Here is a 25,236-nt window from a genome sequence, read left to right as displayed (position 1 = left end):
ATTGATCCGTAATGGTGATCAATTTTCAAGGGAAAACATTTCTACAGGCCACCTATTCTTTTCTGACAGTTTTTCCACAAACAGAGGACTTTAATTATCTTACCCGATACCATGGGTAGAATAAATATTTTATGAAAAATCAAGATTCAGTTCTTCCTTTATCCTAGAGCTTGTCCTTATATATGAACCAGCGTACCAAAGTTTTCAAGAGAGAGTTTTCAATCTGAAACTGCTACACGTACGAAAATTGGTTTATACAAAAAAGGAGCATCCTATGTTCATCTCCAGTAACTGTGGTTTACTGGGAAAAGGCTGGAAAAGTTCAGGGAGGAATACTATTTACAGCGCATTGTCTGAAATAAAATATGATGCAAAAGCAGTCAAAAGAAGAGACGGCTATGTGTGGAATTTTCTTTGTAGTCAGCTGCTGATCCACAGATGAGTCATTTGTAAAGGCTCTCTCCGGATTCATCTCACCACCAGCTCTGAGTCTTGCGAAACCAGTTCCAGAGATTCAGTTTAGTCAGACATGCCTCAGTCATCGTCCCACCTTCAGCAGTGCTACGCAGGAGAATACAGGGGAGAGTTTTCCTCTCCTCGCTGCTTTTCTTTGTCACCTCTGCGATGTGAGGACACTGGCTGTGCTGTTTGCATGCTACGAGGGCTCTTCTTTCCCTAACGCCTGGAGCTATGGGGCTCGTTGGCTTTAACACATGGGCAGAGCTGGACAGAAAGCCGTAACAGGAGCCGTGAAGCCAACCGACAGCTCAGCGGCAGCAGCTGGTGGAGCCCTCCTCAACGCAGCGAGCCTCAGTGTTCCACCCTCTGAGTGGAACAACTCGGAGAGAAGTGCCTAAAAGCTTGGCGCTGGAGGGGCACGTCCATACCAGCAGCATCAACATGGAGATGGCTGTGCCACTTTCGGCTTTGCCAACCCGTAACCTCCGACGCAGGACAATGCAAATGCGTGCATTAGGAAGCAGAGTTACTGAGCGTGAACAGTGGCTGCTTTGCAAAGCAATTATCAAATAAAACACAAACATACCCACATCTGTGGATTTTGTGGCCTAGAACATTTCTGTTATTGAAACTCTCCTGCTCTACAATCAAATAAGACTAGGAAAGCATGAAAAGCCCTTTTGCTACCGTAAGAGGAGCGTTTATAACCGAGCCTGCTAGCTTGCACGCCAGACTTCAGTTCTCTGAGGTGCAAAAAATGAACTACACTACCAGTGTCCATGCTGGTTCTACTGGTTTCCACGGGCTAAAACACTCCTGAGTGAAAATAACGCAGCATTTTCCCTCACCCCGCTCTTGTTGCCTTTGCGGGGGAGACAGACGCCGCCTCAGCAGCACTCCCGGTCTCAGGTGCCGGAAGAGCAACGCTGGAACTCGGGGCCTGAAGGGCAGGCAATATGTTGCGCTGCCTGCGCTCTGCTCCTGCTGCCTCCCAACACAAACGCGCGACTTCCACAGCGCCGCAGCCCCTCCTGTCTGAGCACTGGCGCAGGCCGGACCTGATACAGCACAGAGCTGTTCTGTCGCTACACCCACAAGTTGCAGCATCTGATGTGGGCAATAAATGGACCGATGTTTATTTATTTATCTGGGTTGGGTTGGGTTTTGGCTGGTTTTTTTCTACTACCCTGAGCTAGCACTCTAAATCAATGACAGGGAGCTCAGGCACACAATTCGTACACAAGCAAATTCAATTACTAAAACAAGAGAGTGACACAAATCAACTCAAAATGGTAGTCTTAGAGACAAACTAAAAATAATACCTTCTTCCAGTTTTATATCTGAACCCTTTTCAATCTTCTTTCCAGCACAGCGTACATTTTGACAGTCATCAAATAGTGGTGATAGCTGCAAAGGGGGCTGCCTGTTTTTTAGGCACTCTCTCATTCTTTAAAAATGTTGCTCAGCCCCTAATCATGTGAGTTTTGAAGTATTTCCCAGGATTAGAAACCTTCCCTTTCTGAATGGAAATACACTGCATGGAAGCCTGAAGCCTCACCAAAATGTAAAAACCAATAATTTCATTGAACTCGTGCAAGGTTTTCTTCATCTGTGGCTCTGAGCCTCCCTTACTGTGCAGTATGGGCGCCAGTTTGTGAGCCTCTCCCAGGACATCCAGCCCCAGAGTCCCAGCTCTAAAGCAAGAAGCAAGCAAATGCCAAGCAGCTGCTATTTCCATCAGATTTAACGATCTTCAAGAGCCATCAAAGAACAAGTTGGAAGTTAATGCATCTGCCCCTGAAGAGGTCAGAGCCAAGGTTGCAGAGCTTTCAGGTACTGTCTTCCATGGCAAGTATGTTAAAAAAGTCTGGCATGACCATCTGTCCTGCTACATCCATGATGCCTGTATAACATGGTACACAGTGGGCATGATCCAGAACCACGGGAGCTATTTTCCTGCTTCAGGGCTATGGTGTCTGGAAGCCCTGGTAAACTGTATCCAAAGTACATCTGCTAGATGGATTTTCCCTGAGCTGCTCATCCTGAAAGCAATGGGACCTCTCACCTTCTCTGAGCAACTCCCTCTGCTTTGCATTTGCCAGTGTTTTTCAAATCAGAAATTCAGATTTGACATCCTACATGTCATCCACTGAATCTGCATTTTCTGTCTATGCTTTGTTTCAAAGGAAGACTTCTGATCAGCTCTACTTAATGTCCCTGTATTTTCCTGTTGTATGCTGGCACTGCTTCCCTGAAGGCACTGAATCCAGTGACTGCAACGAAGCTCTGTTGACTTCACCAGCTGAGGCCTGGAGACAAAATGTTTTCCACAGAGAATGGGACCATACCTCATTATTTATCCTAGATAATTTGAATAGCAAATATTCACAGTCAGTATGAGTATATGTGTTTCTACAAAGCATACAGAGTTCCCTTTCACAGCTGGGACTACAAGAGACAAAGCAACACACTCTTCTTTCAGCTCTGGTGTGCTGAATTTGTATCCTAAATTCATTCATGCGTGGTTGACATTAACCCAGCAGAAAAGTCCATGATATTTGCTTAGAATGGTCCAGAAAGAAAAGGTTGTAAGTCAAAAGTGAGAAAAAAAAGGGGTTTATAAATGGTGTGATCAGATCTGGGATATAATGATGATGTGATCTGGCTACGAAAACCTGTCATTTTCAGTAGTTAAGGTTGGTATGCTTCTTTTGACAATATAGACCAACTGATCTCAAGATAGAAGAACAGTCAGGCATGGGGTGCTATTGGGCCCTTTAACAAGACTTGTACTGAATTATATAAATCATTTAAATGGATGAGATTCACCAGATGGTTTCCGTTGGGAGAACTGAACCTTGGTGCGTACATCTGCATTACCTGCTTGCAGCTAAAATCTTCCCTATTACTTTCAATTCTGATACTGCTTTTTTTTCCATCTGCTTTTTTTATTATTATAACTATTTATTTTTCCAGGAAAGGGAATTCATTCTTCCTGCTAGCTTAGTGCTAAGCAGTGCTGCCAACTGTGATAAGAATTTGGTTTCATAATATAGTGGACAAAAATGAGTTTATTGGTTCAAAAATTATTTCTCAGATACGAGTGTTGATAATTAGGTGTAGTTCTGCATTACATTTACTATAGCAGACAGAATCATTAGGATCAAAAAATACAGCTTGAAATTATTTTTATGATACTGGTATTTAATAAACAGACAGTAGTTTTGTCACTATGAACTCTTCTAATTTATAGCTGATAGAAAAAACAGTCTTACTCAACAGAACTGAATGAAAAAGCCTCACTGGGAGCATTTTAGCCAAAAAAGATGTTCTATTCAAACTGACATGGCTTGCTAACATCGTATACTGTTGAATACCTTGAATTTTTCTTCCGAAGGGGAAAAAAAAAAAGGGTATTCATTGGATGAATACTCCCGGCAAGGAAATAGGCTGGAGCGTAATCAGCACAGACCATGCCAATACTGTGCTTCAGAAATCAATCTGAAAGTTTCTCTAGGAATCCTAATTTTCCACTGGTCTTAAACAGCAGCAGATGACAATGCCACACACAGCAGTTCAGCTATGCTGGCCAATTAATTAGCGTGGCAGAACTAATCCCTTACCTGTTCTCTCCCATTCTAAATGTGTCTGCTCTAAGTGAAGTGAGAAAAAGTATGCTCAGATCCTGGATTCCCTTACGTAGGTACTTAAAGAAAATCACAATTAAATGATATTTGATTTAAACAAATAAATGCCTTTGTAGATCTGGGCCTTTATTTGCAAGCTAGCTGCACTCCCATTGTTATCATCTTCTTACAGTTACTTGTTATACAGATCATGCTCACTTTGATTTCTGTATGCCTAAATATATTCTTGTATGTAGGTTCTTGAATATAAAAATTCCAAAGTTTGCCCACAAAAAGGAGATGTGGTTGGTAATGTTTTTACACATGATTCTTTGTTTATTTCATACAGTTAGTTTTTGTAATAAAAGAAAAGAGAGACTATATATAGATTAAAGAATCCTACCCGGTTGCCTTCAAACTTTGAGCGATCGTTTTTTGCCTTTGCTGTCTTTTCTGCAAGTTTCTTCTGCCTTTGAGGGCCTTTTCCAAAGAAAATGTAGTTGACAAAGGCGTATTCAAGTAAGGCCAAGAAGACAAATACAAAGCAGCCCATAAGATACATGTCAATGGCTTTAACATACGGAATTTTAGGCAAAGTCTCTCGCAGATGAGTGTTGATTGTTGTCATAGTCAGCACAGTTGTAATTCCTACACAAAGAAAAAAAAGAGCACATATCTTACAACTCCAAGCAGATCATGCTTCAATTTCATTTTCCTTTCTGGCAAATTTGCCTTGTCAGTGCAAAGAAGCTTAAAAATTTCTGAAAGATATCTCGCAGGTGACATCACTGCAAATGAAAGTAAAATTAAAGCTTGATGCATTATTATTCTGTTACAATATTTCCTTCATATGATAGGGGGAACAGCTAACAAGGGGGCCTGGCACCACTGCTGTGAGTTAACATAGATTCATGGAAGCCAGTGTAGCTGTACTGAGGATCTCTTCCATGAAGACCAAACTGATCTGTGACAGGAAGGCAAATAGTCTGCCAAAAATTAAAAGGTGTGCTCTTACAGCACTGTGCTGCTCAACACGATGGAGAGAAGTTTTTAAAAAGTAACAAAACTAATTAGAGGTCTGGAGAGATAAAACCATGTGCACGTATTAAGGCAGACTGTTTGTATATATGGTGGAAGATTCCTCTCACGCAGTTTTAAATTTCTAAGAGTTAAGCAGTTGGTTGAAGTTAGTCCTGCAGGGCCCCTCTGTAGTAGATGGAGAGAGTCGGGCACCTTTCTAGAGCAGTTCATCTCATCTATTTTAGACACCTCTTTCAGGAAAGGACAATATAGAAGAGGGATTTGAGATTACTAGTTTAGAGCAATAGTCTAATTTTTACATAGACAGAAGTGAGATGAGCAGTGAGAGGCAGACAGGTATGTGCATTTGTGGAGAGAAAAAGCCAAGGAGAGCAGCATTTTTACAGTGATCGACTGGACACTAATAAAGTACCTAGAAAATCTATAAGGTATGTCAAACCCTCATTTATTTCCCTAAGGATGGACATAGCACCTGAAAATATATTCCAGAGGACTGTTTTGAAAAGCTGGTAAGAAAAGCAAATTTATTGTCAGTCTGCTTGAATTCACAATAAACTGCAGGGTCTGTATCTCTGCTGGAAATTTTATGGGAATCACAAATCACAGGTGGCTGAAAACACTGGTTTGTGGAATAAGTCTACATTGGTAAGAGGCAAGCGATTCTAATAGCTCCCCTCCATTACTATTTTCTCTGATTCTGTAATTATACCATCAGTTTGTAAGTAGTCACTAAAATGCAGGCAGAACAAAAATAAAGAATGAAAGAAAATTGTTGCCATATTATAAAGCACAGCTTCTTTTACCTGAAGAGACAGAAATAAAGACAATATAACTCAAAATCAAGCTGCTGGCATAAACAGTGTCACTCCAGGGAACTGTAGTAGCAGCCTATGAGGTTCTGTAACAGATATTTTGTATATTTAGTAGGTCAGCATCATGCGGTTTTCAGTGCTTTTCCTCTAAACTGTGAAACAAGCGTGTGTTGATGTCAGATGTTTCACGGCTTGAAATACAGCGGAGACACACAGCACAAACTTATTTAAAAATTGTACTGGGTATAACTCACCCAGCTCTGCAGTAAAATAAGGAGTATAACCGACACATTACTTTCAGCTAAAGAAACTTTGACAAAGTCTCTAGAAAACCTCCATGCCAGCAGAAGGAGCAGTGATGAGAAGGGTGGAGGACTGCAGCAAACACTATCGTACATTTGCAGCCCAAGGGACTTCTCTAGCCTGAATTAGCTTCTTTCCTTGTAGGACTACCTGCTGCTGCTTCCCATAAGGGATTCAAAGGATTACCTAAGATCCAATCGATTCTTGTATCAGAAATCCCACAGATTCCTTTTAGCACACCCTTGGCATCTCACTATCATCCCACAGATGCTTACCAAAGCCTAAGGCAACAAGGGACTTAGAAGCCTGCCCAGTGGGGGTTATAACGCCCAGATTTTTGGTGCCTGTTCCCAGGCTGTAATCTAGATTCCAGAGATAAGTCCTTACACACCACATGGCGAGAGTTTGGTGGCTCTCTCGGTGATCCAGAAGATTAAGTACACTGAATAGAAAGGTGGCTATCACTAACCAGCAGGAAAGATGTCCCCTGGGAGATCCTGACACCCTGCAGGCAAATGCCCTTCTGAAGATCAATACTTTATTTTAAAGCACAGCTGGAGGAGAAGCAGCTGACACTCACTTATCATATAAAAATAGGGTAATTTTGTGATTACAGTCCTTCCCAAGAGTGAGAACTCTTGAGATTATTTTTCTCCTCACTCAAAGGACTGAATTTAGGAACTTTAGGGCTAACTAGCAAAAACTCAGTTTTGAACAGAATTGATAGTTTTGAATATTTCTCTTGAGATCAGCCCTGTGTCAGCCTCTATCTGCAGTGTCTTAGCACATAGTCTCTGGAATGAGCTGGCCTTTGCTCCATGCCCGGGTTTCTCTGTTGAGGGAACCACTTGGTTCAGTGCAGGCTGGAGCACAGACAGTGTGTGCAGCGAGGCACCAGGGACAGGAGCAAAACATGGAAGTGAATGAACTAGAATCAGGCTCTTTCAGAGAACACAGGCTTCTTCCAGGGGTAGAGTAAAAGCTTGTCTCCATGTCTCTGAGGTCTGCACAGGGAACTCTTCCTCTAACAAATACCTAAGCCAGCAGGCCTTATCCTCTTCTGAACTGAGCTTTTCAGAGCCAGTTACATATGTCCAAAGGTGCTATATTGCCTTTAAACTTTGATAGCATTTCGTATCAGTTTCAGACTCATAAGAGTGGCTATACAAAGGAACATAGGATTAGACCCATGGTACTGAACTTTATTATACAAACATCACAGACATAATCACCAAGGCACTAATTGTTTTCTCAGAAGAACCTATTAGATGGATTTTTGTCCTCTCAAAAGGACTTTCTATCAATCGGAAATAGAACACCTGGGCTCCTGAGCTTGCCTTGAATGTACTCTCCGACTTTTGTTCTAATATTTGTGTTATCACAGTACGGTACTTGATGAACTTGCGCTACACAGAAATAGGCCATATGAGACAGTCTTGTTCCTTAAACAAGGAAAAGCTGTGTGAACCCATTATAGAAGGGCATGGAATGTCACTGGGTTTGGCAACTTCTGTCTAACCATCTGTTGTCCGGCATGTAAAATCTAGATGCTGACTGATGTGTTTGAAGTGCTCCCCTCACTCAGTCATAATGTCTCCAGAGTGGATCTTTGGTATCCAGTAGTTCATTTATGAATACATCAGAGCTGTTTGGACTCTATGTCCCACCTCCCATTAAGCTACTACTTAGCTGCAACCTGCTGAACATGCACTAGCTGCTGAGTGGTAATGCCAGATTGTGTCATGCCCATATGCCCCAGCTAATCCACAGTATCTGGAGAAGCATTGTACAGTAACTGCAGTTAATCTACAATATCTTCAGTTATCCAAGTTCAGATGCTAGGATTTAATATTATATTGCACAAAGGTATAGGTGTATCTAGCCAGCCTGCTTTGGTATGTGCGATCTTGGGAGGTACGCGGTACAGAGATGGGGAATCTCATGGCCATGGGTTGGAGTCACAGTTTACTGTGGTACATATCAGAAAAATAAGGGAATAGGGAATATGTTCCTGTTTTAAGAAGAGAAGAGAGCATAGCAGGAAGTTACACAGCATAGGCTTAGTGTCAAGTTTTGGGAAGGAAGGTATGTGCTATTGGGAAGCACAGGGTTGAAGACAGGATTTGGGATGAGATGAGAGGCAGCAGTAGTCCTAAGGATTATTTATTGATCCATTTAATATTCCTTGTCTCTAGCTATCCCTGAGTATGTTTCTGTAATAGATGAAATCTTTCCTGTGAGATATTTTGAAGCCACCTTCCCTTATCTAAAGGATACTTGGATCTGAAAAGGTCTTGGACTGGGACCACCAATCTGTGCCAAATCCATGTTTTTCTGCCATGAGGTAGACAGCACTTTAAACTGTCATAAAAATGCACTTAGCATACCGTGCATTCTGAGGGCGAGATGGGACGTCACAGTCCATAGCTGACATGCCCCTGCGCTCTGAATGAGCACATGGTTCTTGAGGTCTGTTCCTGCCACTGTCAGTTAAAGCACCCAGGACCTCAGGAGGAGGCTTGGAGCCACACTTGTCTTCCCACACTGAGCTGGACTAAAATACCACGCTCAAGCCCTTGGAGTATGATTCTAGAGCTGGTCCCCTTGCTGAAGCTACTGACAACAACGTTAACTTTGACGAGAACAAGGCTGGGACCCGTATGAGCAGCTCATGTCAGAGATTTAGTGGTAGCCACATTCTTGCATGCAGGGAAAAACTTATCACTTTTGAGGCAATACTGAATGACATGATTTTGACGTAAATGATTTTGAAATATCAAAACACTGACATCACATTGCAGTCTTTAACAACCTCCGAAGGCTACATTCAGTCTGACATTTTAATGTCCCACTCATTCTTAGCACATACCAAGGGCAACTCTTGCTGCTGATGCATCATAATTGATCCAGAATGACACCCATGATAAAATGGTAATCAGTATGGAGGGCATATAGGTTTGAAGAATAAAGTATCCAATATTTCTCTTCAACCTGAAGCTCAGTGAGAGTCTTGGATAGGCACCTGAGGAAAGGGAGGGGAAAACAGTGTTATTTATACTGAAGAAAAGACACTTGCAGATAGTTGTCTTCAGTTTCCGTAGAAACTAAAGCATGCACATTTTATGGGGTAGTATGACATCTGTAGAACAGTAGGGAAAATGCCTTCACTGTATTACTGGTTGGTATTAAAAGAAACCTTGCAGTGAATATAGTGATATCCAAGCAATTTGTATTTGGGAAGAAAAGAGAGAGTAAATTATTCTAGATTATTGAACAGATGGGTGAGCACCGGTTAGTTTTTAAAAACAGATGCTTAGGTCTCCAAGTAAAATGCTTATCCAAATACACAGTTTTATGTATAATATTTATATTGAGAGGATTAGTAATGTGCATAGTTTTGTGTTTACATGGAAGAGTTGTTCGTGAGATGGCACTTCTTAGTTACATCTGAACTACGAGAAACATGCTACCTGTGGTGTCAAAAATAAATTGTTATGAATCCCAGTGAGGAAAAGCCTTCAGACCAGATCCAAAGGCCTCTAACATCAATTAGAGCTGGACAGAATTTTTCTTCCAAAAATATTTTAAGCAAATAAATGATGATGTTATATGTGTGTGTATATATATATACAGTATATATATAGGACTCACGAATGGTTACAATGGGAGCAAATAAATAATGGAAAAAAAATGAATAACCTCAATGTCAATGTTTCAAACAAAACATTTTATTATTTAACTTCAAACTGGTATATTTCAAAATTGGTGTTAATCTTACTGAATATATTTTATATATTTAGAAATCTCAAACAGTTTAAAAAATTGTGACTTCTTTCACCAAATGCAAAGAGGATTAAATCTGAGTACAGCTGTACAAGAAAAAGGTAGTCATTCACACAACATTAGCTCCATGATTTCAGTGTTTGCATTACTAGTCTTAGATATGATACTTCTAATAGCTCATCTAAAAGCTCGTTACAGTTAACATCCTAAAAAACATTTCTGAACGTTCAAGGGCCCAACTAGATATTAGATCACATCCCACCTATTCTAATGCAAATATGTGCAAGATATGAAAGATTACATCTAGAAGCAAATAAAAAATTACAAACTTCCCTTTAAATTATGTTCATGTTTGCATACGAGCCTAAGAAATTACATTTGCCCATATACACAAGAATGATGGATTTCCTGAGAGAGAAAGCGAAAGAAGGGATAGAAAACTGCAGATTTCTCTCCATCACATTCCTGATAGTTAGGTATACTTTGAGTCATATGACAGTAAAAATCCTACACTGTTTCCAGGCAGCAGAAGCATCCAGGGAGTATCAAACTTTATGCAACTATCCTTAACTGTTTTATCAAACAATCTCAGAAGAACTATCACTGGAAAAAAGAAATTATAGCATAGATGTATTTGGTTGCTGTGATTACTTCAATCAGTAGTAATTCTTTCCAGGATGAAATGCCTTCTAGTTTCACCAATAGAGGAATACTGATAGAGTCAGAACAATTTATTTCATCATGAAAATCAGACCAAGGTTTTCTGCTGTCTAAAGCAGTCAACATAATTTTCAGCAAAGAATCATTTAGACTTTAGCTTGCTTAACACCTTCATTTTCCAATGAACAATGTTTCATTTCAAAAGACAAATTAATTCTTTGAAACAATGCTTGGTTTTTTTGCCAACAAAGCTTAACTTTTTCATTGAGCTTCTTATGAAACAGTTTCCATGGCCTTGTGTCTGCAGACTATGTAAATAAAACAGGAGCATACCCTGCCATCATGAAATACATTAAAAATGTAGCAGACCTGATCACCTTTCTGCAATAAGAGTAGTGCATCAGACAGAAATCTTTATAAAGCTCTGTTGAGCAAAATTATTTCATATAATATACCACCCATGTAAAGGATTCTGTATAAATCTCTTCCTTTCCAAAAAGTCCTGTCCAGATCTGGGTGTCTGTGGAATATGATTGATAGAGGTGATGACTGGAAAATCTCCCATAAAATACTGATTCTTTGATAAATAGTCTGAAGGATTCATTCAAGAAGGTTCAGTGGCACTGAATCACTGAATCAAAGCCTCTTCTTGGGCTGCTCCAGTGCCAAGGACCCTGGACACATTGGGGAACCCCAGAGAAAGAAGAAAGAGAGCACTTTGCTATTGATAAAGCAGGGAAAATGGTGTGGATGGAGGAGACGTGTCAACAGTGGAGAGAAGTAATGTGTCACGTATGTCAGTGATGTTCAGTAATGAAACCCTGAACTGAGAAACAGTATAACAGAGCAAACGTTAGACATTTATCTTGAATGCTTCACCTGTGACCATCATCTATTACATCATCATCATCTCCATCTAATGAGATAAGGTAATTAGGGAAACTAGTGGGACCTGGCCTTAGAGGTGGACTCTGCAGACAGATTGTCTCAAGGCCAGGGATGTCAACAGAAAGTTTCAAGCACCAGGTTCTTTGTCCTGAAGCTAGAAGATAGAACCCTAAGAACCATACCTAGAGCCAGGGCTGTCCATGCTGTCTGTCTGTCCTGCTCTAGAGTTGGAGCTGGACTGTAACAGAGAGACTCAGTTGCAAATCTGAAGGTGCACTGTTCCTTTTGAGATGCCCTATGACATCTCAGACACCAGCATGCAGCTGGTGGGTATGACATAGCCCCTACATCTTTTTGATCAGCAGCTGGAGACTAAGAAGGCTGCCCTATGCCATCTCAAATAGCAGTTGATAAAGCAACTCACTTGAACTGCATACACATGAGCTAGGTGTCTAAGCTCCGATTACATTTACAGGAGAGTCAGTTCATCTAGTCAATCTAGTAAATGAAACCTAGAGAATTATCCATCTCCTCCTACAATAGACTCCTGTTGGTGGACTGAATTTGTCTCTAGACTCCACAGACTGTATTGAGTAGATTCCCATCAACTAAGACACCTAGTTCATATGTAGACACTGAAATTGTATTCACCTTAAATCAGAGCAAGATGAATTCCAGCCCTGCAAGTCTCAGGGTAGGTTTTGAAGGTCTGTGGCTCCTGAGCAATCTAACAAAAAGTCTTGCTGGCATCATGGCTACTTACTGGAGTTGACACATTGCTCAGTTTCATAGAGGTAAAGAGAATGAGGTAAAGAGAATTCCTGTTTTGTTGTGATTTTCCAAGCTCAAATTTTATTGGGAGGTTTGGATCTCAGGAAATTTCAGAATAATTTGGTCTTTGTACAGTTCAGGTTGAAATTGAAACATGAACTGGTAGCCTTGTTTTTTCATACTATGAAGCTGGATTTCTCCTTTAGGTAGCTCTCCCTGAGACTACAAAAGTTTGTATTACTTTCACCTGTATTGCTTTTATGCCTTCACAGATGATCTATTGGCCCTGCCTCCAGCCTGCCATCTCTGCTATAATATCTCACCTCCAGCAAACAGACCACAGGAATCTGTGGAAAAAAAGAATCAAAAGAAGGAACATTCCTTACTTCCCTACTTATTTCCCCGTCTGTCTGGATGCTCAGTGAAAAGGATGGGTCCTAACCTGCATGGAAAAAAGATTGTAAGCCCAGATCTTTATTTATCTAAGAAGGAACCATCTTGTGTAATTTATTTAATAAAAATTGATTTCTTGGTGAGCTCAACAATTACACTGTTACTTGCCTGATTATGCTTGGATAATGATTTGTCAGTTAAGGCTCAGCACATTTAGAGATTAATTACCAGGAAATTCTAGTTGTTAACATTCCATCAAAATTTGTTTTTTGCCTAAAGAATAATGTTGCTGTTCAGGGACCAGATTTGTTACCCTTCCTCCCATCTCATATAACATGTTGATGTCTATGGGCTAATTTAAATAGTACAGGAATAACAGAATTTGGCCCAAAGTATTTAAATCTAACAACAGTATTGAGAATGCAGGCATGAAAACAAATACTTAATCAATAACTGAGCTTAAAATATTCCTTTTTCATATATTTGGGGACTTGGTGAAAAGTAATTACTTGTTTCTGTTTCAATTTCATTAAAAGCTAGCAAGCTGAAATATCTAGCTCCCAGGCTAAATTAGTCTCTTGCTGTTTTATCCAAGTATGAACCAAGATAACAGAGTTGGTCAGTTACAGAATTCTTATTTTAATCTGTTCTTCTGGGAAGGTTCTTCGGCTAATTGGAAATGTACTTTACAGATTGATCTTTCAGAATACAGCAAATAATTAATTTTCAAATCTTCTAAGACTACCCTCCTCTTACCAACAGGTTGCTAATCTGGCTCTGACTGCTATGCATGTTGAAGCTTTTAGGTGGTGTTTTACATATTCCCCATTCCTGTTCAGTTTCTTAGCATTTCTGGATAACAAACATTTAGGAGGCAGACCCAGCTCACATGTCTAGGCACTAAATTTCAGGTGTTTGCATACAGATATTTACACATGGATGGTACATAAGCTCTCAGTGTAAACCATGGAGATCTAGACTTAACAGCCAGCTGATTCTAAGGGTGTGATTTAGTTGCCTATACAGAGGTGTCTAATGCCATTTGAGATGCCTTAGGCTACTGAAGAGTAGAACTAAATTACTCTTTAAGTAATTAATACTGAAGCACTAGAGTGGCACATAGGACAAAAGACTGTAAGACTCCCGAACAGCAGCCTAACTGCTAAGCAGGATGCTCTACAGCATCTCAAGAGGCACCAGATACCTATGTTTAGGCAACTGAATAGTGTCCTAAGAGCTATTCACTTGACAGAATAGAGGTGTTCAAGAGCTGAATAGCTCTTTAGGCTCCACTGACAGCACTGATTTGATATCATTTGACTATGGGCTTAATTCAGTTACTGACACAAAGGCATCCAGTGCCATTTTAGATGTCTTATGGTAGCCTGTATGGCCTTCAGCTGGTGTTAGAAAGGTAGTCAAACCACGTTTTTCTTCTTCACAGCAATTTAAATACTCCTTTCTCTTCTTTCCATCATGGATAAAGAGAACAGGCTATTCCCAATGTCTTTGCAGATGCCTTCTAGACACTCGAAGACTGTGATTTGTTGGAGAACACCAACTGTTCTCCTTTTTTAAACTATACGATCATACCTGGCTCTTTGGCAATCTCATGTACTCCATTTTCTAGATGTCCTACCTGCTAATTTTCCCTAGACCCTCTTCTATTGCTCCACAACTGTCTTGAAGAGTGCTACCCGTGACCACAAATACGCAGCTCAGGCCTTAGCAATGAAAATCAGACTCCTTGTAGGATGTGTTGGGTTGTTCCCCCCACCCCCCAAAAAAAAGATGTTACTGGCTCATGTTCAGTCTGAGATCAATAGTAACCCCTAGATTTCTACACACAGAACTCTGGCCTAAGCTGGTATTCCCTGTCCTGAATTTGGATAGGAATTATTAGCTGTATAAATGTTGTATTTTGCACTTGTCCATACTGACTTTTATACTTTTTTTCAGACCCATTTTGCTAATTTGGCAAGATCATTTTTAACACCAATGCTATGCTTCAACACGCACGCAGTACCTCCAGTACTCTTGCAGCCCTGCAGAGCTTTATGTCATTATCTATGGGGTTTTTCTCATGCTTACTGTTGCTTCTCAGTAGTAACTATGGGAACAGATTTTTCCATTTGCATACAAGATTATACAGCACTGTTCTTCATGGAGGATAGGAGAAATAACTACTCCAAAAGCTGTTTATGGCATGACTCTGAAGTCTTCTTTTAGTTTTATACAATCAAAGCACACCAGTACTGAAATCTCTGAAATGTTCACTGAGATACTGTGCTCAAAGAACTAATATCTTCCCTTGAGCCTTCAATAACCTCAAAGCCCCAGAAAAAAGCATGCCTGACTTACTTCCCACAAAAATGTAGAAACTGGCCCTAATTACTAGGACCATAAAAAAGTAGGGTCTTGAGAAGAAATTTGAAAAGAGTGTGCTGACTTTATCCATCAGATTCACTAGCATGCTTTGGATTTACAATTAAATATGTGGTTTTGAGAAACAAATGTGATGTTTCCCCTGCATGGAAATACTTGTCATAAAATTTCATAACCAATCAAGCATTTTCATAATGTCCTGTCCAAAATAATAGTAAATGCAGTATCGTGTCTTCATCAGTGACACAAATTATATGCTTCAGAAAATGGTACAAGAAACATGGAGTAATCTGTTCTCTGTGATTGTCTCATCCTACTCCCTAATGTCAAGCTGTCTTAAACCCTGAAGTATGAGACTTTTTTACTCCTTCCACAAGTTTTTTTGGAAAGAACTGTTACGATTCTGAATATTTGGTCAGTCATATAAATGTCTACTCCTAGTTTTCATTCCCTCTCATATTTGCCTCACAGCTCTTTGGATTTCTCTTTTTCCCGAATTTAACAAACCTCTCTCATCTCTAAATTACTAAATCATGTCTTTACTGAAGTATTTCATACAGAACTAAAAGGTGGCCTTGGACTGTCATAAAAACTTCCCAAATAAGTTCTCTGTATTCTCATTGTTGTCCAAAGAGCCACTACACAAAAGTACATCCAGTCTTGTGGAGGGGCAGGTAAGCCCTGGCTCCCAAAGGTGACACTGGCTGCAGAATGGAGTGATACAGAATTAGAGTACTGATTTCTCTTTAAAAAAAACCCAACACTCTTCCATTCACAATGCTAAACAGGAACAGCAGCAGTTGGCAACCCCCCTCATATTAATTTCAATCCTAGCAATATTTACATTTTGTTCTGAAATACAACTTGTGTTTCTGTGTACTTTGAAACAGATGCTGTGTCCAAAGAGTGGGTGAAGTGATGCTTACAGACATAATAGAACTGTGCTTCATTTGTTCTAGTGTGCTGGGACAGACGGAACAGCACACTCCTGTGGTCTGAAGAGGACTGAAAATCTGGAGGTCCCAAATAGTGGCCCCACACTTGCTGATGGCTTTCTGTGTTGCTTTGGTCTTGTCACACATAACATTTTCCTATGCTGGTGTCTAGCATTAAACATGTAAATCAACATTGTGCTTTGTCACCTGAAGACATCCAATGCTGTGAGCTACCAGTAACTTTTATTACATCTTCAAGGAAACAAGGAGGAAACCCAGGGATTTAATTTTAGCACCTTAACAATGATGACAAAAGCCCTGGCTATGTATACAGTACTATATACCCATCAGTGCAAATCAGGATATAAAAGACATTACATTCACTATACAACAACAAAACAAACATGCACTGAAAAGTTGCAGGGAGGTGTTCAAAAAAATGGTGGCTTTTTGACTTAGTATGCCAAAACATACTTATGTATGATCAGTAACCCTGTAGGCTACATTTAAACTGATGATTCAGAGGTGAATGACTTCATTTTTATTTAGATCATAGATATTCAGGTGCCTGGTTAAGTATCTCTCACACACACACACACACACACACACAGAGACACAAAGGAAAGATAAACAAGAAATGCTATTTCATGGACTCCTGCCTCCAGGCTTTATCAAGTAAGTAATTTCTTTAGCCAAACACACAACACAGGCTATCTATAATTATGATTAATAATGATTAATTATGATTAATAAAACAGTAATTGTCATACACAAGGAAATTAAACACATGAAAACATGTCGTTTGCCAATGGGCAAACGACAATACTTGCCTGTGGCAAAGACAACATTCTTTGACACCAGTCTATATTCCACGATGGAGAACTGAGGAAGCTCAATCCTTTCCACACCAGTGACCGCGTTATCTCCTCCTCTCCAGTAGAACTCTATGTCGTCAGTTGTGTAGCCATCTGCAGGCAAAGCAGGAGAGTAAGTCAGAAATAACGGCAGACTCAAATGTAGCTTCAAACACAGTACATGCGGTTTGTCATTTGAGACAATGAAAAGAATCAGAACAACTGGAGTGGTGTATGGTATTTTGTTCTGTATGCCTGTGGGAAGGTCTCCCAAAGAGCTGTAAGAGCTGTGCCATTACAGTTTGCACAGGAATTTGAGGCAAAATACTCTGGGTTTTTTTGTTGGGGTTTTTTTTTTTATCACTCTCATGAAATTCACATAAGGATTAATGGCCCCAACGAGACAGAAAATGCTACCCAGTAATCTGCAAAATTGCAGATTAGCATGATTTAAGACATCATATGCATTTAGCACTGAAACCAAGTGTATATTTATGCTGCTAAGCACCAGAAGGTGGATTATTCAATGAATACAGACAAACGTAATTGGGGCAGATCTTTTCCACTCACACTAAAGAGTGTGAGTCGCACCATTTCCATTAGCTTCTGTAGTGGAGGACTACAGCTGAATATAGGATATATACTAGTATTTTTTGTGTATGGCCCACAACCTCCAGCCAGTAGCAGAAATGGAGCAGGAACTCCTGAAGCGCAAATACGCATCTGAATATTGCAATCCTAGGACGTGACTAGGTGGAAGAGAGAATCTGGTTCTGTTTGGAACACAATTGCAAATCATAAATGGGGCCGATCTCAAAGCCCGGGGGGGTCCTGCAGCAAGACCATCCATGCGTAATAAAGCATACTGAAAGAAAATGGTAGCACAGTGTTTGCTCTCCTGAAAATGAATCTGATTAAAATATGAACATTCATTCTCTTGTGTTGAAAATAAGCATCCAGTCACTGTCTCTGCCAAGTCAGGCTGGAGCAATAAATGACTTCATTCTGTCCTAAACCCATTTTTCTAGGATGTATCCATCCATCTAGAAATGGATGATCCCTCATATTTTTAAAAAGTCAAATAAAAAAACAAACAAACAAAAAGTCTGAAGGGTTATAATTACATGATTCACATAGTGTTTATAGACACCAGTGTAAATATTACACAGTTCTATAAAAGGAAAACTGAACTAGGTTCTGAACTAGGTTTTACATGCATTTTCTTATGTACATACAGCTTTCTATTTCCAGAGTACAGTTTTGTTCATCTAATGGGTATCTTCTCAAGTCCATCATACAAGCTGCAGTGGTTGTGATTCTGAAATACAAACATCAAATAGAATTACTGTACAGCCAGTAATCCAGGTTTTGTTGATGTTGTTTATTTTTCAAAGTGAGGACTCTCTGAAGAATAGCTTACAGTAATTGAGGATCTGGTCCATAATTTTACATGGAGCAGCAGCTTAATACAACAGCGGTCACACTGACTGCAATGGAACAACTCACCGTGACTTACCCTTATGCAACCAGTCCCTTTGGGTTCAATGGACCTATCCGCATATGCAAATATTACACAAACAGTTGCTGAGATTAAAACATACGACTTTGTATCAGAAAATGTGAAGCGAAAAAAGTCTGCTACAAATGTCAAAATGATTAGAGCTGTGTGAATAACTGATTCCTTGGTTTTGTGGCAGCTCTAGAAAAAACCTGAAATGTTGAAGCAATGTCCTGAGTTCAGCAAAACGCTTAATTTCAAAGTTGAGTATATTTCTCTAGTTTTCAAAAGTAAATTAAAGAGGATTTTGTAATGAAGTGCCATATTGAATTTTAAATTTTCTCCCCAAATAACAATATATTTTTGCTCCTCTACTTCCAATGTAGGCAATTTAGCACACTAAGGATTAATTTGCAAAACATTTAACTATTGATGAATCTGCATTTTTCATCAAGCTCTTGCATATCAGGAGTGTCAACAATACACATGCATAACCAAAACAATTGTATTAACAGCTTCACACAGCATTGGCACTTTATTTTTAAATTAATGGATTCATATATTTGTACTAACTTTTAGACAGATATAACCATATGCTCACGATTAATCTTCAGCGTATTTCAGTGTTTTGCTGAATCACAGCCTTCATCAAGAGTATGTACAATATTATGCATCATTTTCTTTATAATGGCTTCATATAAATTTCACATTTAAATTATCTTCTGGGCCTGACTAGGTCCATTCCTTACTGATCCTTTTCTGATATAAAGAAGAGATGGACCTTGTATACACTTAGTTCCTAAACAAATAATATTCTGGTGATAATTTATGCTAATAATACAAGAGGGGAAGTGCCTTAAATGTACCTCTAAAAGCTGGAACGCTCAATGTTAACATTTTGTCCATGTGTTTGCTCCATTTTGAAGCTTTCTCTTTAATCCCTTAACCTTCTGAAATTACAGTCTTCTAATCTGGTAAAACTACTTTAAAATTCAGGGGCAGCTTTTCAAGAGGAGAAAAGTAGTTAGGTGCCTTTCTTCAACTCTTTCACACTAAAAAAACCCCATGTTGTTATTATGAATGCCCTATCCAATCTCCCAGAAAAGGAACGAAAGAATGCTTATCCTTAGCATATAGGTTATTTCAGATGGATAACCACATAATATCCAATGGAAGGGATTAAGACGATTACAACTACCTCATAGGACAACAGAGGCCACCCTTCTCTGACTGAGAAGGTGCTTTTGCAAGAAAATATTATAATTTCTTTGCACAGGGAGGGACAGTTGTGTGAGCACAAAGGCAATGGATGAGCTAGGAGAGGAAAAAGCTCAAGGATCTGTTACTCAGCATATCTTCTCACTTGTGTTCCTACCAGTAGCCAGTGAGAAAGGCACACAGCTGATCTTTGTCCTTCCCAGCCTTATCTATGGCATGATTGTCTCTGCCACTGCTGTTCACTCTGGGTGTCCTCTGAATACCCTTATGTTAGTCCCACAGGCTTTCAGGTACCAAGTATTGTACCACAGGAGGATACTTAGCTCAATCTTCCTCCAGCTGCCTGCTGAGAGATGCTCTGGTTCCTCTGTTAACACATGTCCCAGTGGGCAGGAATAGTTTACAAACAGCAATTCCTCAGCTACTCTGCAGTTTAGGGGGATGTCTTCTCTGCAGTCAACATTTGCAAGTGCCCTTCTGGACCCTCAAGCAAGGTGCTAGACACAGGGCTATTAATTATGGAGATGAATGTCTCCTCAATATGACAACTACTAGCAGCTCTAGCTAAGCATAGAAAAGTAGGACTAGCCTAGGGTCTTAGAGGAGAAAACTTAGTCTTAAATCTGTGATAACTGATGAACATTTTAAATGACAAGGTCTCAGCAGTGATCAGCTTTACAAAGCCAAACTGATTGTGCAATCAAATGATCTTGCTCCTGAGTCAATTGGTAACTGCAATCAAAGTAAAACAAGCAGGCACACTTGGGCATTGCTGCTATGAGGTTTCTATCCCATGCTTCAGTACATTCACCTACACTAACCTAGGGCTCATTTAAGATCCTGCAGCAGAATCCACATGAGCTAAATTGATACAAGAGGGAGTGTGGTAGCAGGATCTTAACTATTATGTTGTATAACTAGTTTTAAATGCCAGCCATACAGAAAACATGCTTTTACAAATGATTAATTTGACAGAATTATTAAAAATTATGCAGCTGACAAACTTGCGTTCAACTTAGCAATTGCCTTATGACTTTTTAAGGAATGCATTTTTATTTTTGCCTGTTCACATACCATAGTGGTTTTGTGTCACAAGTTTCCGTACGAGAAACTGCACATTCTTGCTCAAGTAACTTCTTACGCTACAGCAAAATGTATGTTTTTAATTTCATAAATACCTACTAGAAAAGAAGATACAGCTAGATACAGATAGAAACAGATTTACCCCATTTACTCAAAGTAGGTTGAGTGCTCAGAGGTCCCTCCTGAATGAACGTTCAGGCAACCAAATTTAACTTGCACAAATGCTCAGCAAAAGCAAATCTTAATTGCTCACACTTGTGCACACTCCCAAGAAGAGCAGGTTTATTTTTTATGGGATGGGATGCTGCGTGACACAGCAGGACAACAAGGTTTCAAGAACTCATCATCACAGCAGTGACAGAGAAACAATTACGAGCCAAACAAAGATAAAGCGGTACATAGATACACAAATTTTGGGTGAAAGCAATACACAAAGGAAATATTTTTAATTGTTTAAAGTTCCCTACTCCAGTTATCTGTCCTCTGGATATAGCTTCTCTTACCTTTCTCTGCTGCTTTACTACCGGGCTGATTGCCTTTGATTATATTGCTATACTGTATAGGAACCACACCTGTGATGTGCTGGGAGGTGCTGCACAAACAACTGACAGAAGGATTTATTCTGTCCCCCAGAAGTTTACAATATAAATCAGTCTAAGCAATATGAATACTTCTTATGTGACTAGGTCACAGTCCTGATGGCTAATTTGATCCTCTTTTCATCTTGATACAGAAATACCTTAATCCAAAAAAGAACAGGAATAAGTGTGGTTGCCTTGTCTGACCGATCATAACTAACCTTTTCACCTTGCAAACATCTATCATGTTTTATATACATGTGATAACTAGGTGAGTCCTTTCAGACAAAATACGTATATTCCTCCATTCTATTTATTTATAATATTTAGCATTGTACTGCCTGATAACAAGAGGTCTATATACAGCAAACACACAAGCAGTTGGAAAGACTCTATTTTTGATCCCCAGTCTATAATGTCATTATTTCTTTTTTGGTGTATTATGAAAAAAAGCTGTTGTACCATCATATGTCTTGTATATTGTCCTGAACAAGGTGGAACAAAGTCAGTATCGTGCCCAAAGAAAAAAATTCCCCAGAAATGGGTTGAACTTCAAAAAGCTGCTGTCCCATTCCCCCAGCCTCACAGACTTTTGCTGCAGCAGCAAACTGCTTTCTCTGAAGTAGAGAGAAACCTTGGATAATGGAAGGTCAAGTCTTTCAAAACTATGATAAATTTTACATTGTTCAGAGCCACACAGAGCCAGTGTGGCCTCAGGATCACTTTTGTTATATATTTTTTGAGGAACTGCTTTGCTGTGTGGATATTCTATAATCGGTTGCAACCCTCCAAAATTTCCTCTATTATTCTCAGTGACCCTGTGTTTTGTGGCACATAAAACTCCAGGTTCTGGTCTCAGCCCACAGGATGAATCATTGTCTCCAGACTGCGGCTTGAGGCCAATGCCATCAGGATGCTCTGAAGCCACAACACAAGAAGATAGGCTAGCGGTAGAGCAACACAAAGCTCAAGTCTTTAAATCAATGGAGCTAAGGCTCAGATATTTTCTTCCTTCTGATCACAATGTCCTATATTTTGCAAAGATTTAATTTCAGACAGTTATCCTTCATTAAGTAACTCAGCTGCTTTACCCCATGGATACCTGACTCTGGATATTGCATGCTTTCAGAGGAAAGGGAATGGAAAGAAGCGTGCCACGCATGAGCCACTGGTGAAATCCCTGCCAAGCAAATACTACCAAGTGAAATGCTCTCTGCTTGTAGACATTTATGTTTTGCAGAAGAAGAAGCTAACTTATTCAAATACACTACTTTATGACAGATAATCCTCACCTGAATGACTCCAAATGTTTTTAGAGTGTGACAGAAATACTTCTACACGTTATTACGATCACAAGAGTTCTAACCTCCATCACTTTTTTATTACATTGCTTGTGGGGATGGTTCTTGAGATAAAGGAAACAAAAATATCTTGCACCATTTTTTGACATTTAACTACTTGTGGAAAGAATCCTAAACCTCCAGTGTTCCATATTGGCTCAACAGCATGCGAGATGAAAGCCTCCTTTTGGCTAAAAACGGCTAATTATAGAGACAACATTTCCTGAACATCCTAAACTTCTTTCAAGTTTCATAATAGGCCGAGTCTGTTTTTATTTTGTCTAGAAAGATTCATCCAATTATAGTCCATATGTGATATGTAATAGGAGTTAAAGAGGTGAGAGGCCAAGACCCAAGTCAGGTAAAAAGTTCAACTGTTGATTAAAAAAAAGCAGGTAAACTAGTCACATAATCCATCATCTGCACCACTTTTCAGATCTCATTCATTTTTATACTAGGGACTCTTTATCCTGCACTATGTATGTGCAGCAATCTTGAGTATTATCTATGCTTAAAAATACAAGAAACTTCTGATGATGGAAATGGAGCTTTCACTGGCAAAGACTTGTTTTGCTGGTACAGTTTAAACCACTGGAGCAAATGGAGTAACCTGTCCAAAGAAAGCAACTTTTTGATACTACTGAGTCTTCCGTTAAGATTTTTGCTCATGTAATTATGTTTAATAAGGGAAGGATTTTTCAGCATTCCTAACCAGAAAAGCTATGACAGAAAACAAAGAAAACACAGGTCCAGCCTAAAATACGTAGAAAGTAGGATAATGTAAGGTTACTTTGTACCTCTGGTTTGAAATATAACACATTGCAGTGCTGGTCCCTGTTTGAAGAAATCACTGAAGGTACCCATAGTCATGGTCTTGACTGTGGCTGACTCCATTCAACCAGGGCTGCTTGTGGCTTTTTCTTTATAGACTACAGACACATCAAGAGACAACATAAGCACCCACGTTCAATCTTACCGCCTGCATTTTCGACTAAATTTTCAGGTTTACAATTAATGCTTGCCTTTCTGCTTCCTATAGCCACTGGGCTTTCCAGATATGGTGACTCTACAGAAACAGATAAAACCTGACTGAAGATGCTTCTGGCAAAATTAAGAAACATCGAGTGTGTCATTTGTTTTCTACAGGCATCTTTCGGAGTTACAGGGAAGGTTACATAATACACCACCCAATGTTTGTAATAACCTTGTACCAGGAAGGAAATATCAACAATACATAACGACAGTGATTAAGTCTTCATCACGGAAGTACAGACCTGAGGCCGTAAAGCACCGTTCCGTCTGGGTGAAGGCGAATCATTCGATTCTTCACGGTAACGCCATGCACAAATGATTTCTTGTCATTTAAGAAATAAGTGTCAGGCACCCAGAGTTGATCTGCCACTCGGTTATCAAGTGTGAGGTTGAGAGGTATGCCAGCATAAGCCAGCCTCTTATCCCTCCAGTACTGTTGAAAATACATAGTCAAAGTGTAATCCTGGTGAGGAAAAAAAAAGAAGCACAACAGTCAATCATACTTGGCATAATTAGAAACATTTTTTTTTCCCTGTCACTAGCTTATTTTGCTGTTGGTCTAATTTAATTTTTAAAATTTGGGGGGAAAAAATGCTTAATAAAAACATTAAATATTCCTATAACTTATTAAATAATTCTAATAATTCAAGTATCACTCTAGTCTAAGGGAGAATCTCCAATCTTAAGAAATTCAGTTATTAGCGGTATGTTTTGTCCTGCTCCTCCATTTATTTCATTTAATCCCCCTGACAACTACCCAAAATTATCACGTTTGTGGAATGATAAACGAGGCAATAGGTGAATACTGCAATCTTCCCCATTTTTAAAACTGATAGATGAATGGAAAAACATTCACAGTATTTTGAAGTAGTATGCAAAATTGTATCTGAAAAATAACTGCAAAGATGTTGTCTATACATGTGCCTTTGTGTGAGACTGCATCTTGCAGTGACATAAAGATTTTCTCATCAACAGGCTACATAGGTACTTAGAAGAACAGTAAATTGCAGTAAAATCCTACTAATGTCGATGTTTGGTTTTCATAACTTTTGTCCATTAAGGTTCATGGTGTCTGCTAAGAGCTGTGATCACTAACATAAGAGCCTAAACATGGATACCGAAGCCTAAACCAACCATTTTAAAATTCTTTATTTCATTTCAGAATTTGCTAACTTGACTTGGTCATGTCATAATAACGCTACATGGAAACACTTTGAAAGTCTGAGACAATAGGCCTCATTCAGTAGATTCGTGGTATTATTAAAAAAAAATAAAATACAGGAACATTTTAAAGTTAAGTGACAACAAAATTGAAAAACAAAAAATCACACAAAATAGCAAAATTTCCTGTTAGGAAAGAAAAACCTTTGTCTTTTCTTTCCCTCACAACTTTCAAAGCGTGGAAGGATGTTTTCATTTTTAGAAAGCCTGTTTTTATCATGAAATGAAAAAGGTGAACATCTGAAAATAATACTTTCTTATATATGGAAATTAATGCTTATAATTAAAGAAAACACTGGGTTTAGGTCTGATAATATTGCCATATTTAACAATGAAAGAAATGAGATGGTAAGTAC

At 39.3% G+C, this 25,236-nt stretch overlaps 1 protein-coding gene across 4 annotated transcripts in view; it reads right to left on the bottom strand.

The window, feature by feature from the left end:
- GABRB3 (gamma-aminobutyric acid type A receptor subunit beta3) overlaps positions 1-25,236 on the bottom strand; it is a 114,429-nt gene that overhangs the window by 10,464 nt on the left and 78,729 nt on the right. For all 4 annotated transcript variants that reach the window (XR_012778687.1, XM_075523574.1, XM_075523584.1 and 1 more), the window contains exons 4-8: positions 23,902-24,122; positions 18,146-18,228; positions 16,887-17,024; positions 9,111-9,263; positions 4,489-4,733 (exon numbers count right to left, since the gene is read on the bottom strand). Coding sequence is in view for 3 of the 4 variants with exons in the window: in XM_075523574.1 (XP_075379689.1) it covers positions 4,489-4,733; positions 9,111-9,263; positions 16,887-17,024; positions 18,146-18,228; positions 23,902-24,122 (840 nt within the window). In the remaining variant the exon portion in view is untranslated. The remainder of the gene's footprint in view (positions 1-4,488; positions 4,734-9,110; positions 9,264-16,886; positions 17,025-18,145; positions 18,229-23,901; positions 24,123-25,236) is intronic.

This window comes from Mycteria americana, chromosome 1 (genome assembly GCF_035582795.1).
Source record: "Mycteria americana isolate JAX WOST 10 ecotype Jacksonville Zoo and Gardens chromosome 1, USCA_MyAme_1.0, whole genome shotgun sequence".
Taxonomy (NCBI): domain Eukaryota; kingdom Metazoa; phylum Chordata; class Aves; order Ciconiiformes; family Ciconiidae; genus Mycteria; species Mycteria americana.
This window is presented reverse-complemented; position numbering and strand designations above follow the sequence as displayed.